The sequence below is a fragment of the Madurella fahalii genome (assembly GCF_045866475.1).
Source record: "Madurella fahalii IFM 68171 DNA, scaffold_5, whole genome shotgun sequence".
NCBI lineage: Eukaryota > Fungi > Ascomycota > Sordariomycetes > Sordariales > Madurella > Madurella fahalii.
This window is the reverse complement of record NW_027263975.1, coordinates 2,727,865-2,749,562: the sequence shown is the minus strand read 5'-3', so window position 1 is coordinate 2,749,562 and position 21,698 is coordinate 2,727,865. Positions and strand designations below refer to the sequence as shown.

General features: G+C 56.0%; 6 protein-coding genes across 6 annotated transcripts; 3 read left to right on the top strand and 3 right to left on the bottom strand.

The window, feature by feature from the left end:
- Positions 1-227: 227 nt before the first annotated feature.
- DEF1 (RNAPII degradation factor) lies at positions 228-3,386 on the bottom strand (the record flags this gene model as incomplete). Its single annotated transcript, XM_071064822.1, has 4 exons — positions 228-1,531; positions 1,590-1,637; positions 1,696-2,913; positions 3,065-3,386. 4 exons carry the CDS (start codon positions 3,384-3,386, stop codon positions 228-230), a joined length of 2,892 nt encoding a protein of 963 aa, XP_070920923.1.
- A 1,766-nt stretch (positions 3,387-5,152) lies between these two features.
- MFIFM68171_09402 (uncharacterized protein) lies at positions 5,153-6,376 on the top strand (the record flags this gene model as incomplete). Its single annotated transcript, XM_071064821.1, has 1 exon — positions 5,153-6,376. One exon carries the CDS (start codon positions 5,153-5,155, stop codon positions 6,374-6,376), a length of 1,224 nt encoding a protein of 407 aa, XP_070920922.1.
- Positions 6,377-6,994: 618 nt separating this feature from the next.
- On the bottom strand, positions 6,995-9,948 carry MFIFM68171_09401 (Kelch repeat-containing protein; the record flags this gene model as incomplete). The annotated part of the gene is made up of 4 exons (XM_071064820.1): positions 6,995-8,182; positions 8,261-9,072; positions 9,133-9,210; positions 9,276-9,948. The coding sequence occupies 4 exons, from the start codon at positions 9,946-9,948 to the stop codon at positions 6,995-6,997; spliced, it is 2,751 nt and encodes a 916-aa protein (XP_070920921.1).
- A 1,952-nt stretch (positions 9,949-11,900) lies between these two features.
- Positions 11,901-13,094, top strand: MFIFM68171_09400 (uncharacterized protein; the record flags this gene model as incomplete). Its single annotated transcript, XM_071064819.1, has 5 exons — positions 11,901-12,043; positions 12,254-12,408; positions 12,459-12,681; positions 12,742-12,768; positions 13,004-13,094. 5 exons carry the CDS (start codon positions 11,901-11,903, stop codon positions 13,092-13,094), a joined length of 639 nt encoding a protein of 212 aa, XP_070920920.1.
- A 3,112-nt stretch (positions 13,095-16,206) lies between these two features.
- On the top strand, positions 16,207-17,628 carry OYE32_2 (NADH-dependent flavin oxidoreductase; the record flags this gene model as incomplete). The annotated part of the gene is made up of 2 exons (XM_071064818.1): positions 16,207-16,557; positions 16,627-17,628. 2 exons carry the CDS (start codon positions 16,207-16,209, stop codon positions 17,626-17,628), a joined length of 1,353 nt encoding a protein of 450 aa, XP_070920919.1.
- Positions 17,629-18,120: 492 nt separating this feature from the next.
- Positions 18,121-19,932, bottom strand: MFIFM68171_09398 (Geranylgeranyl pyrophosphate synthetase; the record flags this gene model as incomplete). Its single annotated transcript, XM_071064817.1, has 2 exons — positions 18,121-19,745; positions 19,794-19,932. The coding sequence occupies 2 exons, from the start codon at positions 19,930-19,932 to the stop codon at positions 18,121-18,123; spliced, it is 1,764 nt and encodes a 587-aa protein (XP_070920918.1).
- Positions 19,933-21,698: the final 1,766 nt, after the last annotated feature.

Sequence of the window (21,698 nt, the reverse complement as noted above, 5' to 3'; positions counted from 1 at the left end):
GAGCAACCTCATCGCGTTTTCTCTTTTCTGTTTCGCCTATGGAAAACTCTTTTGGTTTCGCAAAAGGCGACCGGACTGAGCTGAACCGATCCATTACTCGGTGAAGTCGTGTCGTATTAGTCCGTTTCGTTTCCCCTCCCACTCCATTCATTTCCACTAGGATTCGTCCTCATTTAACAGCCCATCCCATAGTACCCCACCAATTCACGGGGTAATTGACCATCCCCCTAGTGATAGTTATTGCCCCATCCGCGAGGGGCCTGGTTCGCATAGTAGCTGCCAGCAAAGCCCTGGGCGCCGTAGCCACCATAGCCGCTCTGGTGGCTCTGTCCTCCGCCGGCGCTCATGCCGTAGCCGCCGGCGCTAGACTGGCTGCCGTGAAGACCCTGCATGTGAGCCGGGTATCCGTATCCGCCCATGCCTCCGAGCCCGCTCTGCTGGTTAGACTGAGGCGGGGGAAGGCCAGTCTGCGAGGGGCCATTATTCGCCGCAGAACCGGGGCGAGCGGCAGCAGCGAGCGAGGGGCTCGGCCCGCCAGCGGCCTTGGCATCGCCAAATGGCTTGAGGTCGTCCGCAGCAGCCGGTCCACTGCCAGGTTGAGAGCCGGGCGCGTTGAACGACGGCGCGGCCTGGGATTGGTACGCCGAGCCACCACGGCCGAACGTGTCGTGGACACCGCCGAACCCGCTACCGAGACCCTGCTGGGCGGCGGCCGACTGGGCTGATCCAGCGCGCGCATAGTCGCCTAGACCGCCGCTATCGCGGTGCAGCGCCGACTGTCCGAAGGCTCCCGGAGACGAGTAGCCGTGAGGACCCTGAGGCGAGATGCCGTACTGGTTCGGCTGGTAGCCGAGTCCTCCCTTGCCGTACGGGCCGCCATAACCACCCTGGCTGTATCCGCCCTGGTAATTAACGTATGCGGAATAGTAAGGATTCTGGTAGTAAGGGTGACTGTATGGGTAATCGTGCGGCTGCTGCTGGCCATGCGACTGGGCCTGACCGCTAGGACCCGTCTGGGCCTGGCTGACAGCTTGAGCGGGGGTAGGGGTGCCGCTGATCTGCGCGTCCGCGCCCGAACCGGAGCTGAAACGCGATGGGCCGTGCTGAGCACCGCTCTGAGGATACTGGCTAAGGTTTTCGTTCTGAGGAGCATTATAGCCGGCGAACGAGCGCTGGGGCTGCGAGGACAGCGTCTCTTGCTGACCCTGCGCGCCCTGCTGTTGACCGAAATTCTGGTTGTAGTAGTTATTGAAGCGGTTCTGGGGATCCGCGGTATAGTAGGAGGAAAATTCCGTGGGGGCGGAGCTGAACGGACCGCCCGGCTGTTGCTGGGTTTGCGGCTGTCCCGCTTGTCCCTGGCTCTGGAAGCCACCGCCTTCGAACTGGTTCTGCGCGGTCGAAGCGCCGGGCTGCTGCTGGCCGAACGGCTCGAACGGCTTCGTGGTAGGGAAGGACGAGGCTTCTTGGGAAGCGGGCTGGCTGAAGCGGCCGAACTGCTGGTTACTGGGTGCGGCAGGCGGTTGTGCGGATGCTGAGGACATGTTAGCCGGGGGGTCTAAGTTACGATTAAAGGGAGGATTAGAAAATACCCTGCGCGGTGGCGGCGGGGTTCGCCTGAGCCGTGGATGGAGTCGTAGCTAGAGATGGGTCAGTGAGGCAAGCCCAAGGCATCAGACGCGGGTGAAAACGCCATACCAGCAGGTCCTGTAGGGATTTGAGAAGCGGCCGGCTTCTGTGCGGGGAAGACTTCGGGGACGGGGGTAGGCTGGACGGGAGGGAGGGAGGTACGGGGGTGCGCAACTGGAGAGTCTTCCGGAGGCTGGGGGCGGGTCTCGGGCTCTTCGCGATCGCCATCTACGTCGTCATCAATAGGGCCGTTGAGGCTGAACGCGCCGAACTGAACCGCAGCGCGATCGACTTGGTCACGGTTGCCGGGCATGCGAACCGGTTCGAGTTGGTCAAGCATACGCCGAGGAAAGGTGGGCGGGCGGGACGTCGCCTTGGTTGCGGTGGTAGCGAAGCCGCTAGCGGGGGTACGGTTGGCCTGGTGCTGCTGTTGCGAGGCTGACAGAGGGGTAGCTGTCGCGCTGGCGGCAGTGCCGCGTGGATCCCAGGAATCGGCCGCTTCACTGGCGGCAGTCCCGGTCGGAGGAGGATGAGAATCGTCTGCGATCTTGTCGAGGTTTGTCTCGGTGAGTTGGTCCTTAGACGGCAAAAGAGTAACCTCGGGCACAGCGACTGAAGGTACGGGAATCGTAGGAACTGCGGGGACAATGGGTTCCGTTGGAGGTGCGGGAACTGGCTCCTTCGCGGGTTCGGCAGCGGTCTCTTCAGCCGTGACCGAAACTTCGGGCTCGAGTTCGGGCTCTAGCGGCTCAACTGAGGGAAGGGGTTCGATGGTGGGTTCGGGGGCCTGAGCGGGCGTCTCCTTCTGCTTCGGTGCGGGCTTCGGTGCGGTTGACTGTCTCAACATGCTGGCCCAGGTCGTCTTTGTACCTTCGGGGATTGTGGCAGGTTTGGAAGCGGAAGTCGTGGTGGAAGGGGCAGTCGTGGCGGCGGGGGTGGCATTCTCTGTCGTAGTCGGCTCACCCCATCCGGCCGGCTCTTCGGCCGGCTTGGTATTATTCCATTCCGATGATTCTTCGGTCGGGATCGAGAGAGGTTGGGTTTCCTTGTCCCTAGTTCCGTTGGTGGTTGCAGGGGTCGACTTCCCGCGCGCACCACCGCGGCCACCCCGTTCGGTAGCTCTACCACGGCCACGGCCGCTATCGACACCGCGGCCGCCACGAGCCGCCCTAGGGCCCCCCGTGGGGGCGGAATCGGCGGTAGATGTCGCGAACGTGTCATTCTTTGCCTTGCTGCGCGTGCGCTCCTTCTTCGGCTTGGAGACTTCGCCCCACTGTGAAATGGTTCCTTGTCGCAGGTCAGTCGCAAAGCTTCTTTGGCTTGGGCAAGGTTCCGCGGCAAAGCCCCGCTCCCCGCTGCCGGGGCGGGGGGTGCCAATGATGGGATGTGGAAATGGAGCAGCGGTGACAAGAGAGAAATGGGTGAAAGGTGGGCTTACCCTCGGCCATCCGGGTGACGGTCAAATTCTCGTCACCGTCAGTCTCGCGCAGAGCGAACAAGATGTCGACGTCGGACCAGTCCTGGAACATTTCTTTGATGACGGCAACCTTGCTGCCATACTTTTGCTTGAGCTGGCCAATCTCGCCCTCGTCCTCCAGGGTCGGCAGAGATGAGTCTGTGTCGTGCTTGGTGTCGCCATTGGTGGCAGAGTTCCGAGTGACTGTGCGGCTTCCTCCCCGGGTTGCAAAACCGCCGCCCCGGCCGCCGCGACCAGAGCCTCGGCCGCGCGAGGCAGCTGGTCTGGACTGTACCTCAGACATTGCTGAGATGTGAATTGTGTGGTGTGGATCAAAAGAAATTTGGCGCGGCGTCGCGTGTCGATGGCAACCAGCGAGCAATGGCGGTGGAGGTCGGAGAGGAGAAGAAAAACAAGGAAAAACAAAGCCTGGTTGCGAAAATCGAAGGGTTTTTTCGCGCAGGGCGAGTCGTGGTGCGATCCACAGAATGGATCGTGCCAGGTGGTGGTTGGGATGGGCAGAGGGAGAGCAGGTTGCAAGCGTAGAAAGAAAGGGCGAGGCAAGAAGGCCGTTCAGTTTTTGTCCGATTCAGAATTGGCCCGCCCAAAAATGCAGGTGGCAGCGCCGCAGTCGAGCAGAGGCCACCCAAGGTCAGGTTCCAGTGCAACGCTAAAACAGCCCCAGGGCTCTCCGCAGTAGCTGCGAGTCTGTAACGGGGCGCTCCAGCCTCGACCTCTTAATAAGAGCACGAAGGCGCGGGCGATTTATTATGGGTCCATCCACTCACTGAGGCACCTACACTAGTCTCGCTAGTTGCAGCTTACCGTCGTAAACGGCATTGCACATTTCCGCTACGGTACCTACACGGTACATTCACATCACAGCACGGCGCTGTTTTTCGTTAACTCGAAGGTTCGGAGGCTATGCCAAAACAATACTAAACCGGGCGCACCAATATGCAAATACCTAGTCAGACGGTCAAAACACCCGAGAGAACTCGGCTGACTCTAAACGCCCCCAGTCGCCCGCGGACCCAACACCAACAGGTGGCCATCGCGTGGCGGACGGGAACACAACGCAACACATTGGTGCTTGGCTGTTGCTGTGCTCCCGCCTCGAGACGCTTTGGGCGGGAAGAGCTGCCAAGGCTGCCGCGAACAAAGATGGAGGCGGAGCCGCCAACTTCACGGATCTGCTGCAGACGGTCAGAAGTGCAAAAGTGGTTGGCGGGCCCATTTTTGGGTGTGAATCGGCGAGCCCGCCACAATCTTGCTTCCCCAAGCCGACGCTACGTCAGGGCTTTTGCCAGGCACCATGCTCCAACAGGCTAGCGTCGGACACCCAAGTCGGCAGGCTTGGTGGCATATCACATGACTAGCGTACTTGGCCCCAACGTGGCGATTGGTAGCCCACGAATTACATGGAGTATCGTGGACCAAAGGGTCTGAGACGTTGAAGGGCGCTCCGGATTCGCTATGGGCCCCATTTTCAAAATGCCGTCCCCGTCTGCTAAAGCCTGCGCACGGTTCAATCCCATGTAAAGGCTTGCCTTGCACCTCAATCTAGGTTTCCGTGTTTTGACGCAAGGGCAGAAAAATGCATGGAATAACGAAGCGGACCAGAAGCAGAGAAAGTGTTTCCACCAAACCCCAAAGGATGAGCAGGAACTGGGCTTGAATTAGACATAAGGGAAAAAGGACGTAGTCATTCAATCAAGTAGAAGAAGCAAAAGAAAGACTGTAAGTGCAAATTTCCTCTTTTGCGGTAAATCAGATATCTCGGCCATCAACGGTAATTGTCCATTTAGGATCAGATACAGTAGGAACATGGACTGCGTAAATCCAAGTCTGCCCTTGTGGGCCGGCACTTCGGGCTTGTGGAGTTCCGTCATCAGCTCACCACAAGCCCCACCTCCCACCGCAACCTCCCAAAGCACGTTCGCGATCCCCAATCAGGGCATTAACGTCGTCGACATCCTTCAATGAGCCTCGGCTTCCATGGAAGCTCCGCCGCCCAGCTCATGAGCGCCAATCCGAATTGACTACTCTTCTGCTTCCGATGACGAGAAAATGCAGAGATCCAAACCGCTCACCTCGATCAAAAAGCTCTTCCCGCCGATCCACCCCCCTCTTCCACTGACCGAGCGCGAGTCACGACGTCTCCTCGACGTTATCAACACTTCGTTCCGCACGCAGCTAGACAAAGAACATGGCTTTGCGTCGGATACATCCAAGGGCGCCTCGTCACCGTTGCTGGCTGCCGCCAATTCCGCTGCCAATGCCGCACTGTCGTCCCCGGCGTCAATAGAACATGTCGCCGGCCGACCGACCGACGGCCACCTGCACGCCATCCTCAACAATCCATTGTTCACTCAGGCCAATACTCTCAGCCAACCAGAAGGCTCTATAACCCCGTACGAAGTGCACAAGGCCGTGTTCGAAAAGGCAGTCGCAAGAGGGCTCATGACCGAGACCAGAGCGCATGGCTTCCTCAGGCTGGTGTACTCCACCGTGAAGCAGTCAGCGACGCTGTCTCTGGCCGACGGCTTGAAATCTACCGGCGCTACCCTTCTCGTGCTGCAATGGCTGCGGTCCTCGGGTCTGGAACGCAGTCTGTCCTTCGTCTCCAACAGGCCATTCACCCAAACCCTGTTGCAGTTCATGATTGCCGAGGGCCTAGAGGACCTAGTTTGGGTCTGGATCGAGCGTCTGATGAAGGCCGAGGCTGCCTCGAAATCAGAGCAGCAGGCTGCTACTGAGGCGTCGTCGGCTGCATTGCTCAGGTTGCTTGCCACAGCCAAGACTCATATCACCCTCGAGTTAGATGGGGCTTATACTACCTTCTTGAAGGGAAAGGCCATGAACAAGGAGAACTCCCTAGGCACAAGGAATCTGCTGCCCGCCTGGACCGCGATTGCCCGGGACACCACGGTTAACTCATGGCAGCACACCAAACCGTCTGTCAAGCTTTTCGAGCCGTTTATTTCCTTTACCCGAAAGAGCACTTTGCCACATATCATGAGGATAAGAGCACATCTCTATCTCTATCACCCGACCGAGCCCTCTTCGGGACTTGCCGTACAATATCTCTCAGAGGAGAACACCTGGAAGGATGTCAAGCCCGTATCGCGAGCGGCACCGCTTCCACAATTTATCCAGCTTCTCGCGTCGCTGGGTGTCGACACGGTCCAGCATCTCGTACAGACCGATCAGGTTCAGGAAGCTACGCAAATTTTAGACAAGCTCAAGACGCACCTCACTTTCACCGATGGGAAACCCATTTTTGGCGTCTGAGAGACAGTTCAAATGAATTTCTGCATTGCTGCAAATCATCCTTCACGATCGTTTAGCTCTAGTCGGAGGCCTTCCATTGCCGGGCGGATTGAACGCCGGCTTCCTTGCATTTCTCGGGTACGGCGTTCTCGGAGTTCATTTTGGGACGGAAACAAGGCACGACATGATTTTTCAGCTGCCAGCCCAACTAGAGTCGGAGTCGGTCATGGCTCAGCCCAAGCTACATCAGACAATGGCGAGGATGCGCATATTGACTACCTTGCCCGTCAATGACTATTCCCTCTGCGACATGCCATGATACGGCAGCGCGTATGTATGAAGAAGCTTGCATAAATTGAACTAGCCGCTGGGTTCTTGTACTAGTACTACCTTGGGACAAATTCCTTCCGTCAATGTATAACAACGCCGAGCGTGATAAGTCACTAACACGTGGCGTAAGGTTTGTTGTTATTAATTATCGTCACGCTCGTCTCAGCATACAGCTCATGTATAGAAGTACTCTTCACTAAAAGTACAGAAAAACAAGGTATCCGGAACTTTAACGAGCACCTAGACAACGCCGCGGAGCTTCATGTTCACTGCCTAAAAGCACACCACCTCCCACGTTCCTGTTTACGATTACTCGCCCCCGCTGTCCCCTTCTAACCCGTTCACAACCCTCAATGCCCTCCTTGGACCCATCACAACACTGATAAAACTCGGCTCCTGCCCGTCGAGCAGGCGCTCGGTCGATGACGTGCTCCCGCCGCTGATGCTCGCGCTGCGCCGCGGCAGCTTGCTAGTGGGGACAGCAGTAGCGCCCGCTCCGCGCACCGCGGGGCCACTGCCACTGCCGCTCCCGCTCCCGCTCCTCCCGCTCCCAGGGCTAGGCCGGTCGTCGTCGAACAGGAACCGCGGCTCCGTCGGCGGCCAGCCAAGGCCGGAGCCGCCCAGGCCAAACGAATCGACGGTGCTGGTCGAGAAACGAGGCCGCGTCTCGTAGCTCTTGCCCTTCTCGGAAACCACCACTGCAGCAGCAGCAGCAGCAGCAGCAGCAGCAGGTCCGGAGGTGCTGCTCCCCCGACCCCACACCCCGGCCCCGGCCCCGGCGCCGTCCTCGCCCGCGCCCGCCGCAACGGGGTTGTAGCTATACCGATTCGCCACCTCCAGATGCTTCTTGTACGCCCGCACCTGCCGCCGGTACAGCCACGCGCAGTACCCCAGGTACGCCGCGGCCAGCCCGGCCAGGCCCGCAATCACGCCGGCCGCGATGAGCCCGGCGCGCCGGCCATCGCCCTCCCCACCTCCCCCGGGCGGCGAGGGCGCACCGGTGGCGCCCGGGCCCCACTTGGTCACGGTCGCGGTGCCGCCGCCGGGCCCCGAGGCAGTCACGGTGAAGACGGGGGGTTTGCCGGTGGCGAAGGGGCCGCCGGTGGCGGGGCCGGCGGAGGGCGTGGTGGCGGTGGCGCCGCCGCCGGCGTCGCCGCCAATGACCTCGGCCACGGCGTCGGGCACGCTGTAGCCGTACGAGTTGGCCAGGACCGAGTTGTCCGGGTGGTGGTCGGGCGGGTGGTCGAGCGCGTAGAAGGCGGGCTGCCAGGCGAGCGACGAGGCGTTGAAGACGAAGATGCCCGAGGCCGGGGCGTCCTCGCAGCCGGCGTGCGAGGGGGACGTGTAGCCGCCCACCACGATGATCTGCCCGTCGCGGAGGTTGCAAGTGTGGCCCGCGCGCGGCGCGGGCACGGGGTGGCCTGACTGCGGGGCTCTGATCCAGGTGAAGGAGGGGATGGAGAGGATGTACATGTCGGAGTATTGGGTTTGGTTTCTCTGGTTGACGCGGGGAGGGGGGAATGTCAGTTTAAGCGTAAGGTCGAGGTTTTATAAAGGTAGGACGCGAGAGCTTACGTAGGGCTGTAGATTCTGGCCTCCGTAGAGGTAGATTTGGAAGCTGGAGGCGTCAGGGGCCGAGGCGACGACGGCGCAGGGGTTAACCCGGACAGAAGGGGTGTCCCCGGTGGTTTGCTGGTGGTACCATTCCGAGGTTGCAATGTCGAAGACGTCAAGCGTCTCAAGATCGTCTGTGAATGTGTCGACAGCGCCACCGGCCAGGCCGATGAGAACCCCCTTTTCACCCCATCCGGGCACATACACCAAAACCCCGTCTGCACGTTCGGGGAACGCGTCGGCCTTCTGCAATCCGCCTTCGGTGATGTTTCTGTAAACGCCCCCGTCTCCGGCTCCGGTTCCATCGGCTAATGCGAAGACGGCATCGTTGGTGTACCCTGGATGTGTGAACTCGAGTAGGCTCTTCAGATAAACGCGGGGGGTCCAGTCAGACCACCCAGGAGTCGTGGACTGATCGAGATGGCCTCCAAAATACCAACTCAGGCCCAGCTCTGGCACGGACAGGCCCGCTCCTTCTGCAGCCCGTTGTACCGGCTGGTCTCCAACGTCCGAGTTTACCCCAGCAGAAGTCCTGGGAGATGGGTACTCGATCCACTCCCTGCTTCTGATGGCATACTTCCACATCGAGACGGGAGCAGGCCTGACAAACGGATTGTCGGCAAACTGCCCACCGTAGAGATAGAGATTGTTGTAGTCATTCCATAAATACCCTAGGGCTACAGCCGGCGGCCCCGAGGGCTGAGGGAGGCCGCGCAACGCCGGCGAACCGGCATCCCAGGAAGTTGTGAGGTCAAGGACGAGGAAGTTGTTATCTGTTCATCAGGAGTTAGCACCGGAACCAGACGTCCGTACAGTTTACCCGAGGGCTTTACTCCAGGTATCAGTGGTCTGATCCTCCGTCGTCTTCGCTTGGCCACCGTAGATGTACAGTGTGCCGTTAAGCTGTGCGGCTTTCGTGCTCAGAGTCAGCTTTCTATTCCTTTTCTCTCTGTAAAACTTAGGTCCGCCTACTCACTTTGATGCGCCCATCTCTTGCATGCTTTGGTCGGACTCTCCGCCCTCGGCTCAAGAACAGGGCCGGAAGCTCCCGACTTGTTTTGGATCACGCCGGCGTCGGCGGCGCCGAACGAAGCCTCCTGATGACCCTTGAAATAACTAAATCCAGGAAGCACAACAGCAATGAGCAGCGCAATCGCGGAAAGCCTCGTGAATGTGGATAGGCTGGGAGGCGGCGCACTTGATACAGTTTTGATCCTCGGGCGACGACTGGGGGTCAGCCTCGAGTACCACGGCCTCCTGGATGTCGATGGCGACGTTGGCTGTTCGTTCTCGTCGACCTGCATCTGCTGCTCTGCTCGATTTGTTTCCGTGTCACTTTCTCGGTCGTTGCTTGGGTCATCGTTGCTCGGTTCGGTGGCGTAAGTGCTAGTCGGTGACGCCAACCCGCGCCCGCAATATTCGTGCTCGCTCGAGTAAGGCACGCTCGGTTCGTCTGTATCCAGCCCCAGTTCCCTAAACACGGATTTTCGGTTCTTTGTGATCTTGCTCGACATGGGGAACGAAGATGGTCTCCCGAACCCTTCGCGAATTCGATCATTGGTGCATCTATGGTGGAACTTGGGTCTCACAGGCCGGCCCGGGGGTATTTCAGGTTCGGAAACGGATTTCTGTATCGGGGCGAAAGGCATGATGACAACAGCCTCTGCTTTACTGCACAGCCACCCGACGGCGACCGGATGACGATCCCTACAGGTACAGCAGAGGGAGCGCCACCTGACTGGTGGGAGGGTGGGCAGCAAGACTGGCCACGGGCAAGCAAATGAGGTCACGGCGGGGGGGGGGCACTACGTCCTCTGGGTGTCCGGGTAAGAGACACAGCGGACCAAAACAGATTGCAGGCAAAGGAGAGGATGATGCTGACCCTCACTGAGGCCTGAGGCTGTGGTTGATGGGGCGAGGAATATGGACATTTAATGGGGAATGGCAATGCGAATAAGAAGGAGCATGAAACCGGACCCCCGGTCCATCCTCACCTCTTTGTGAGCTATCTCTCCCATGCTTTCTCGGCGGTTGCAGAGAAGCCAAGGGTAGAGCGTTAGGTCTTCAAACCCGCTTTGCAACGTTCCAACGCTGTTGCAAGGTGTGGATGTGGAAAAGCGGGCGTGTGGCAGGCAATCCAGCCTACACAGCCAAAGAGGTGTAAGGTTCTGGAGACGTCGACATCATCGCCGAGCCCAAGGCAAGGGCATAATTGATGACATATCGCCCTGGAAACCGTGCAGCAAATGAGAGTCGGCCGAGAACGAGCGCAGCGGAACCAATCATCGACCCCGGCAAGCCGTTAGCAAACCTGTCCTCGGGGAGGTTCCGGCTTTGGAACCTGGAGCCGGGCTTGGAATGAAATCGGTTCGGATTGGAGTTTGTCTGTGCCTTGGCCGGCGGTCCGGTAGCTCGCGCTCGGATTGGACCGCATTTGTTTCCATGACCTCATCCACCCGCTGGTTAAAGGACCTTTCCGTTATGTGCCGCATTCCGCTTCCTCCCCTTCTTGCAGACCAGGACCGCACCATTAGCACGTGGGCTGACTTGGATGAACAAAACTTGGGTTGGCAAGATCCCGGAGTGAGGAAGCGAGGAAGTGAGGTTCCTGAAGAGATCGCTCGACAGAAAAGCTTGGCATGAGCGCAGCTCCGGGGTGCTGTAACACACGCCAGCATTAGTCTGGGGGCCCTGGGCTCAGCAGCGGCTGCTACCAATCACATTAGATATCCAGTGTATCCCGTAGTTGCGGCCACAACACATACAACCCGAGGTTTTGACCGGATTTCGGATTTTTGTCTGAGGGACGATATAAAAGGTTCTCCGACGACCTTACCTACGTGTACCGTTTTCTCATTCCATGCCTTGGCATTCCAGTCCAATCTCACATGTCTAGATGCGTGCTATATGCAACAATAGTTGTAAGTTAGAGGCTTTCTTCAGCGCCGGCTCACAGAATGCCCTGTTAGATAATAGCCACGGTGTCTAGTTCCACCAGCCACCTAACATCCTCCCTCCTTGTCCCGCCCTTGCTTGCATAAAACGCCCTTTATAGGGGAATATGCCCTAGCCGGTACCTGGCTGTGCCCTAGCTGGTATATCTAATCTATTGTAGGGGGTGGCTTTCTGTACCCTGCTTGAGCAAAGATTTTGGGACCTGGAAACCGAACGCCTATAGACAGGGCCGTAGCGGCATCAACATCCATTTTTGAAACTACCACTCAGGTGCAATGACAAAATTGGTGACAGTGTTTCGGGGCCGGACCGCTGGTCAGGGCCTCGATAAAGGCAGTGTCTCATTCGTCCATGACCGCCAAGAAGATCCCACACCGTGCATCATCAGCGCGCGTCTAATAGTCTGACAGCTCTGACAGCAATCGCATGCACCACGAATTTTTGCCCAGCAAAACAATCATCCACATCGTCTCTCTGCTTGAGCAGGCACTTTGCCATGGGACCCCGCGCAGTCCCATTATCTACGCGGACGCTTCATCTCCGTCTTCCGTCACTTTACCAGTTCTATGTTCTCCCTTCACTCCCTCTTTCTCGCCCACAGAATTCGCCTCGAAAGGTAGCACACTGTTCCCATCGATTTGCCAGCATGTCTTCAGTCTTCACGCCCACTTCTGCGTCCGCCATCGGACAGCAGCCCTTGCCCATGGGATTACAACTCAAGTCATCTCTGGACAAGTGCTATGTCATTGACGAAGTGCTTTCCGAGCGGTCTGCCGCTGGGAGGATTTGGTGTGTGTACCGCGCGACATAGGTTGACCCTTTTCTTGAGATCTGTCCGGTGCATGGCCAGAGGATGGAAAACCATACACACCTCTCAATTTCAGACACGAGGGGAAGCAGTTCATTCTCAAGGACATCATCCCAGGCGACTTTCGACTACATTATTTCACTATAGAAGCACGTCGAGCACCCTCCCCATGTCCGAACAGCCGTGGATAGCTTTCCCGAGCGGCATATTCTCGTCTTCCCCTATCTCGAGAAGGGACTGCTCCATGTCGACACCGCAGCTCTTTCTTCCGTCGCCAAAAAGGTCATCATAAGGGATGTTCTTGCTGGCCTCGCTGATCTGCACGACAAGCACATCATCCACACCGGTCAGTCCCTCTCTTACAGGATGTGGCATGCGCGTTGACATAGTTCACAGATATCAAACCCACAAACATCATGATGGATTCTTTCAAACAGCATGATGGCAACCTTGGATGGTGCAACGTCCAGATCACCGACCTGGAGGCTGCGGTGGTACTTCCGCCCAAGGCCAAGGGCCTCACAGACCGCTTGTCGGGGAATCACTTCTGGAGAAGCCCAGAGGCTTGGGCTCGGGAATTCAGAACACCCCATCAGACATCTATTCCTTTGCCATCGTGGTGAGTTCCTCCGTGAGCAAAAAAAACACAGTACACGATCGCTGACTGGCAGGCACTCAGGCAATATTCGCGTGGACAGGGAGGATGGTGTTTTTTTCAGACGAGGCGAACCGTGCTTCCCCCGAGAAGCAGGCGGAGCTGATACTCCGGCGCCACCTGTCCTTCTTCGCCAGCGATATGGAGGATTTCGAGGGCTTTATTGCTTATTACGGGGGAGACGATAATCCATTTGTCAAGCGTCTCAAGGAACTACTCTGTACCTTCTGCGAGGAGGGGCCAAGGCTGCCCTTGGGAGGTGGCAGCAGGTGGACCCCCAGTTCAGGGATCTCGTCTGCAAGATGACCTGCATGGATCCTTCGCGGAGGATCACGGCGCGGAAGGCGTTGCAGCATCCTTGGTTTGCCGGAGACTAGGAGGCCTGGTACAGCTGTTCGCAATCGAGCGCTGTCTCCGCGTAAAATAAGTTGGACTGAGCCTCACAGCACCATAAGATATATCCAGTTCAAGACGAATAAATGCATTGTTCAACTGATGCCTGGTCCACACGCCTTCCTGTTCGCTGGCATAAGTCCATATCCTATCTCAGAGAAAATCAATCTGTACCCACTGTCAGAAGTCGGAAACCCTGGCCGTGACCGGACCCCTAAGCAGCATGACGACTCCATCGATTGGCAGCCGCAATACCACTGAGTTCGCTCAAAGGCTTGGCCATAAGCGCCCTATAAGCTTCCTTAGGCTACTAGAAGATTCAGCTAGCTAATTCTCAAATTTGCCTTTTAAGAATGGCATCCACCTCCGGCACACATCGGATAAGCCCGTCAACTACCACTCGATCGCTCTGCGCCGCACCTGCCGCATCGTCTACCGCGAGACGGCTCCCTTCTTCTTACGCACACTTGTCCTGGGACGAAAAGTCTTACTGGATGACATCGGCGGAATACTCTATCTAATAGCGTACGACAAAGTGTTTTGCTCGCATTCACGATGCCCAGCTCATCCTTGTCTCTCAAACTACCCTTGGTTACAAGAAGGGTCTTATAGTGTGGGTCTTGATACGGCGTGCTCTTCTCCTCTCTCAGCCTCTGATCGCTCGCTTGCGTTGAATAGGGCGTTGTCGACGACGAGCCTTAGATCAAAGCAGCAGGAGCTTAGCGCTAGAAACGGAAATGATTTTAGCGTGCTTGAGTTTCGTCTCAGAGCCTCCTGGTATCGAGGCTAGGAAATTAGAGACGGTTGATTGATGGTTCTGAGCTGTTTCCCGTCTCCCCAGCAATAGCTCGGGGCGGTATAATCTGCCTTGGGATCCTCAATGGGTATCTCCTGAAGAAATGGACGGTGAGGATCCGAGAGGTTGATGAGTCTAGTCGGAAGCCTCCGACTGCCCGTGTCTGGCTGCCCAACCCTGCAGTGCTCATGGTTTTCTAGACAGTTAGACAACCACTGTCTGGCGAGTTTGAAGTTGGCTATGGAGCTGGTGCTCTCGTCTGAGCAAACCAAGGAATGGTAGACGCATGGCGACTGGTCTGGTAGTGGATTTTCTTGAACGACCTCTCTAAGGTATGGCCAAAGCAAATCAATTCTGTACTGATTCTGGTTCCGGGTCAGGGATGTACTAGTGGTTAACGGGACACTTGCCAGGTTTTTCATCAGTGGTTAGGTGCCTTACGTACCAGGCGGTTTGGCAATCACGTCAAAGTATACATGCCCGATCTTGCTGGTTTATTCGATGGGCTCGGATTCAAAGAGCGCGGCAGACCCCCCGTTTTGTAGCCATTTTCGGGACCAGCTTCTCCGCAAGATCATAAAAGCATCGAGTGTATGTTCAGGCTCGGAGAAGTATTCCCGCGGTTCTCGGTTGGGACCCAGCAAGGCGGTAATCAACACGCAGAACGGGCGTCCCTCGGCAACTAATTTCAGGGGAAAATCTCTGGTCCAATGTAGGATATAGTAGATTGAGTCGCTGGAGCCCGGTGGGATACGGTGGAAATGTATCCCCTTGCAGCGATCACAGAGCATTTGGTCTGTCATCTTGATGGACTTTTAACCAGGTTTCGAACGCGGCATGGTGGTTCCAAGCGGAAGCCTTGTCGGCGATTGCTGCCTCTGCCACATCACGAAATGTCACGGTTGTGATGGTAGGCTCGGCTGGGCTTTGCCTCACTCCGGCCTACCCCAGCGTTCTTTTGGTGGCTAGCGAATGCTATACCCAATTCGTCTCGTCCTGAAAATGGTTAGCTGACGGCGCACTTCGGCGCCAGTTCACCACACTACAAAGTTGTCAACCACTCTTATTCATACGCAACTCTTTCTTAGCAGGGATTTACCCTCCACCTCACTTCTTCTAAAGGGACCGAAAGGGGATTGGATAAGGAGATCGCTTTTTTATCACTCTAAACTCTAAACGACTGGGGCTAAGAAGTAGACTTGGTAGTATCAGAATCAAGACAGTCTCGGGCTTGATATTACGGATTCGACCAAACCTCACTACGTGAATCCCTCTTTTCACGTCTTCATCCGCTTTACTTCAGCGCAAACATTTCCGGGCCTGTATTTAGCCCTTGAAGCGTTGTTTTCTAGCAAAACAGCATGACCTTTCTGTCGTCTTAGTTAGACGATTGCTTAGCTTGCTTACCACCGTTCCCTAAAATTTGAACTTTTCCTTCCCCAGTTATCATCAGAAATGTCGGTTGTTTCGGGACCTCTCGGAGTGGCGGCGAGGCCACCGCCGCGGGCACAATAAGATACGGCTGGAATAACCATTGACGGCTGTGTGCACATGCTGCCATTGTGGCTCCTGTCTCGGGGTATCTCGGTCGGCAGAGCTATGCGGTCCTTGGCCTGAATCAAGAGAGGAGAAACGGCTTGCTGTCGCATCTGAACTGCCCATCACGCGGCCGTCACTTGACATATCCGACACGGCGAATCAGCAGTATGCGCGGCAGAGTGATACAAGGCGGGGTGGGATGAGTGCTTACCGGGTACCTACCTTACCCGGCCAAGATATACACGCGACGGGCACCTGTCTTTCCGGACAAACTGTTGAACCGCGCATTTTTGTCAGCACTGGCTCATAATATAGATAGCTAATACGCAGCATGTGCATATGTGTTGCGGATTGGCGCGGGCTGATTGGAACATTGACGCTGCGTAAATGCGAGTCAGCGAGATCGTCGTCGTTCTGAGGCGTTTTATCCTCGGATCACGAACCCCCCGCGCATCGAAACCAGAATTCCGCTCAAGAATGCGGTCACCTCTTCTTGGCTATGTATAATGATGTAACGGCATGTCGCTTTGAACAACTTTTGGGCGCACCATGAAGCGAGCGCGTTGTGATTTCAGTTATCCCGTACCTGACTAATACCTACCCTTACAAATCGCTTAAAGTATGTAAAGCCAGGAAGCGTCCAGCAGAATAACTATATAAAGCTCACCTTAACCCTGGGTAAAGTTCCTGGGAACTTTCTTTACGCCTAGACCCATTGCACTTCAACTTCAACATCAAAGCCATCCAAGCAAGCCCTCGAAATGTTTACAGTTGTCCGGACGGAAGGGGCGCATCCCCACCATTGCCTCGCCGATGTCGCGCCCGAGCATGGTAGATGCCCCAACGAGGAGAAGCGCCAAAAGCCGTACCTCTCTAACGATGGTGCCGAGGGCGTTCCTTTTTACACTCCGGTGCAGAATCCCCCATCGGGCACGGCCGTGGTGCCGCAACCCGGCAACAAGCCAATTCCGAAACTCTTCACGCCCCTCAAGATCCGCGGCGTCGAGTTCCAAAACCGCATCTTTGTAAGCCCGATGTGTCAGTACAGCGCGCACGAGGGCTTTCACACGCCCTGGCATGCCACTCACCTCGGTGGCATCCTACAGCGAGGGGTGAGTGGACACAACCCCTCTATCTCCTGAGAAACGGCATGGCTGACAATGGGAATGCAACTTGAATAGCCAGGCTTGACCATCGTCGAGTCCACAGCGGTGCAAGCGCGCGGCCGCATCACCCCAGAGGACTCAGGCCTGTGGCTAGATGCCCATATCTCGGGTCTGCAGCAACACGTGCACTTCGCGCACTCGCAGGGTCAGAAGATCGGCATCCAGCTCGCCCACGCGGGGCGAAAAGCATCGACGGTCGCGCCGTGGTTGTCATCGGGCGCCACAGCCATGGAACCCGCCGGCGGCTGGCCCGACGATGTCATTGGGCCCAGCGCCATCCCGTTCAACGACAAATTCCCGATGCCGAGGGAGATGACGCTGGCAGACATCGACGAGCTGAAGCTGGACTTCGTCGCGGCGGCGAAGCGGGCCGTGACGGCCGGATTCGACCTGATCGAGGTGCACAACGGCCACGGCTACCTGCTGCACAGCTTCAACTCGCCTGCATCGAACCGGCGCAGTGACCGGTACGGCGGCAGCTTCGAGAACCGCGTGCGGCTGACGCTCGAGCTGGCCGAGCTGCTCCGCGCCGCCATCCCCCCCGACATGCCGCTCTTCTGGCGCATCAGCGCCACCGACTGGCTCGAGCAGGCCGACGGGTACGCCGGCGAGAGCTGGACCGTCGACGAGAGCTGCAAGCTCGCGCTGCTGCTCGCCGAGCGCGGCGTCGACCTGCTCGACGTCTCGACCGGCGGCAACCACCCCAAGCAAGCCGTCAAGACGGGCCCCGGTTACCAGGCCCCGTTTGCCAAGAAGATCAAGAAGGTGGTCGGCGACAAGATGCTTGTCTCGACTGTTGGCAGTATCACGGGCGGCAAGCAAGCGCTGGAGCTGCTGGAGGGAGGGAAAGACGCGGATGATGAGCCGCTCGACGTTGCTATGGTTGGTCGCATGTTCTTGAAGAACCCGGGCCTGATATGGGCTTGGGCTGAAGAGCTGGAGACTGGCATTCACATCGCCAGCCAGATCGGCTGGGGATTTGGCGGTAGGGCGACTAAGGCGCCCAAGTCGCGCTGAGTGACCAATGTGTGATGATTGAATTCTCAAGGACGGTATTAAGTGTTGCTTTTTGACCCAGACGCGATTGCTCTAGTTCATTCACTTCAGTGTATTGGCTTTGTGCTTGAGATGCCGCGTATCTCACCGCCAGATGTCTGTTATCCGGCCGTGAAAATTGATTCAGGCCAGGGCTTTGGAGTAAAGAATTCCAATGATTGAACTCGGACGGAAAATAAAGAGAGAGCCCTATAAAATCCAAATCATTCCTTCGCCACACCCTCTGAGGCTACAATCAAGAGAGTTAGACAAACTCGAGCGATCTTGTCAGTCAGTGCTTTAGCATTATGGAACTGATCGTATGAGATTAATATGGACTTGGTTAGAAACCAAGTGTTATTGTGATCTCAACGCTAATGACGTGGCAAGACGCAGGTGTCTGTTCAAATTGCGGATCGAGTTATCGAGGGCCAGGGCCCATTCTATAGGTATGCCCAGCCTTCCGCTCCAGGTTTAGTCGTAGTCGGAGTCGAAGTCGAAGTCGGAGTCGGAGTCGAAGCCAATCCATTCTTCCTCGGTAGTCACATCTTCTCCCTCATCCTGCCATCGGATGGGCCATTTGTCCAACATCTTCCGCTGATTGTCCGATACATGGAACCGGTCCTCAAACGCCTCTCGAACCATCTTCCGGGTCCTATACTTGAAAATTCTAGGATGAGAGACGACGAAAAAAGCCGCGTTGTAGGCCGAGTTCCGGTCCTTGACCTCCCACGTGAACCCTTCAACGAGGAACAGATATAGCAGCCTGAAAGCCGAGTCTCGTGCCAGATCCTTCAATCCCCCGATCTCCCTTCTCTCATCTGAGTCCCATTCGCTCTTGCCTCGTCTCATGTCGTCCATAATGTCCCGCAATTTGCGTTCTCCGAGGACATCGATCGGGAGAGATGTGAGGGTTTTGCAAAGGACGCGGTAGTCAGAGAGCTGGGTGGGCATGCGGCGGAAGAACTGCCGAAGGCCCTTGCGCACAGCATAGTTGATATTGTCGGAGAAAGGTGTGCCATCTGGGATGAACAATGCGGTCGTGTCCTTCTCGGGGCGAGAATGACCACTCGTGGCCTCGCTCTCATCGTCCTTGCTCTTCAACTTGGCGCCAACTCCTCGTCCAACTTGGGCAGCATCAGTGTCCCGCCGTCCTCCCTTTTCCCATTTCGCGTACAGGTCGTTGGGTAAAGCCGGCTTCCCGTCACCGGGGACAATTCTTAGTTTCGCGCCTCCGTCATAGCTCACAACAGCCCTTTGGTCACCACTATGTTTCACCGCACCAATGATCTTCATCAGCAGACATGCCAAGTTGCCGAGGTCCTTTTGATTGGTCCTTTCCCACTGACGGATCTCGTTTGTCGTATCCCGTAGCTGGACATTGCCAAAAACACCGTTTCGATGGTAGCCAACAACCAAGTTGGGAGTCTGCGAGATCCAAAGCTGAGAAGAAACCTCAGCCATATCCAATGTTCGATGGGCAGCTCGGGTCTTGATCTCGAGGATTGAAGACAAATTCACCTTCCTACCGCCAGTTTTAACAATAATTGCTGCTGGGTCGTTGGTCACCTTGTCCGGCCTGGAGATGGATAGCCCTTTGAAAGCATCCGATACGTTGTCCGCCGGCTCCGGTTGGTCTTTGTTGTCAACGTATCCATCAGTCTCGTACCGCACGATGCATTTTATGCCGCCAAACTCATAGCCAACAATCCTATGGTGTGACGAACTCCCACACTCCTTCTTGGTGTAAGCTTCCTCAAAGTTGTGGCCGTAGCCCCTGAAACCCTGAATAATGTCTGTCGTCTTGGCTTCCACACGGGTGAATAGTGCAGTCCTATCGCCGGCGATTTCGACTCGGATCTGGAAGGCGTCGTTGGAGGATCCTTGGACGAAGCGTAGAAGCTTGCGGATGTTGTTTCTATCCGTGACGAGGTCGATGTCTCCGATCTGGAAGTCGGTGTTCTCGGCATACAGGGCGCGAAACAACGGGTCAAGAGGAAAGCGGGAATTGCGCGCCGCGTTTTGATCAATGTAAACCATTCCGGAATCTGGTGTCAACTTTGGAGGCACCGATGGCGGAGACCAAAGCGAGGGGGAACCTTCGGGCAAGGTTAGAACGAGCAGCAGTATTGTAAGAAGGACCTTACCAGGAACCAAGATAGTGGGAACAGCCTTGTCTAGCCAATTGTAGGAAGCAAGCTGCCGAAGTTCAGTGATCTTGCTGGAGCACCCCGGCAGCTCGGCTAGATCTAATCGAGATACTTCGGCGATGATTTGGGAAGCCATGTTACAGGCTCTTCAAGTTGTACGGTGTGAATGAGTATTATCGTAAAGACGGTGAGGGAGCTTGGGGAGACATGAGTTGGGCGACTGGGCAGATGCGGGGGGGATTTAAAAAGCATATAGAACGCTGCTATGTCATATCAAGGTTGCCTCTCGTGGTCAGCTTGTTGTCAGGTATTGGTGCATCGGTTGGGGCCACTCTTCTGGTGGGTGTGTTACACGACTCCGTGAATTCCACCACTCAAAGACGCTAGCTACCGAATTATGATGCAATGATGGTCTTGTATCCGGTCAAAGGAGTCTTGTTGGAAGAGAAGGACGCGGGGTTTAGACATTGTTGGCCTCACTGCTGCTGAATTGCGCGGCAACACGCGAGGTTGGATTGGCCGCACCAACTTCCAAAGCACAGCCCCGATCGGCGCTCTGGCATTGTACGGTGACCAACAAAAGAGCACTTGTAGAATCTCTCCTCTCAACGGGTCTGTTTCCACCGGTCCTGTCCAATTGGGTTTGGCAGCCCAGTGACTTCACATAAGGCAGACGCATAAGGCAGAATCATCAAGATGCTGGGCAGCACGGAGATTGTATGATCATGCCGGTTCATTGCAACAGGTTGCTTTCTTCCATTTATGCTTCCATCCCAGAAACTCCCTCCTACGCATCTTCTAACACGTCCGAATAGATACCTAAAGACGACACCTACTCCAGCCCCGGCAACGATAACATTCCATCAGCCACCTTTCCTGGATGCTGATGAAGGGCCGGTACATGTGATTCAGCGCCGCCAACTAAACCGCTTATACCATAATACCATATTGGAGAAGCTACGGTATCTCTTCATCAGGATTTTATCACCTTCTGTGTCAACTTGGCCACTGATCTTACCCTACCTCCATCAACTCGGGTGTCCTACCCGGCGGGAGGATGTCTGGCACTTCAACCACGATAGGTTCCTGCACAATTCCCACCCTGCATCGTATGTGCGGCGGTGATCTGGAAGTACTTTAGACTCGAGGGATTCGGAACGAGAAGACTAATTGCACCACTAGCAGAGGTATGGTATTCTCGTCACGGAGGCCGGCACAGAAGATGATGATTCTGGAAAAATTTGAGCAGCGTCGTTAAATGCGGCTTTCCTGAGATCTTGCTCAATTCTCGACTCAGTTCCAAAGCTCTTGATATGTTCTAGGAGAGCAGCCAAAACTTCGTCTATTCTGTTAGGCGAGGACTTGGATGGCACAGGTACATACCAGCATCCAACAAGTGTGGTACGATATCAAGCGCTATTGGAGGGAATATGTCTCTTGCGACCGGGTACGGAAGGTTGAAATGGTCAATGTAAGGAAGGACTCTGAAAGAATAATTACCACCTACTTATCTTAAGTTAACGTACATTATCAGCGAGTGACCCATATCACTGAGTGACCCACCTTAACAATTTTAGCAGAGCTACATCCAAATATGTGATAAGAAATTGTTATCCCTCCTAACAATTTTCTACCGAGTTTTAATGTACAGCTCTGATAAAATTGTTAAGGTGGGTCACTCAGTGATATGGGTCACTCGCTGATAATGTACGTTAGCGAATTCTAAGATATCATTAACACATGAAATCATAACTATCTGTTGTAGGCTGCGTCCGCTCGGATCGGGGAAGCTTCCGTGTTATGTACGAGGCAATTCACACACCGTCCAAAATCAAAACACTACAAGCTGATAGACGTCTACACTCCGGAGGCGCAAAATGGAACCCGTGGGATGAAAGCTAC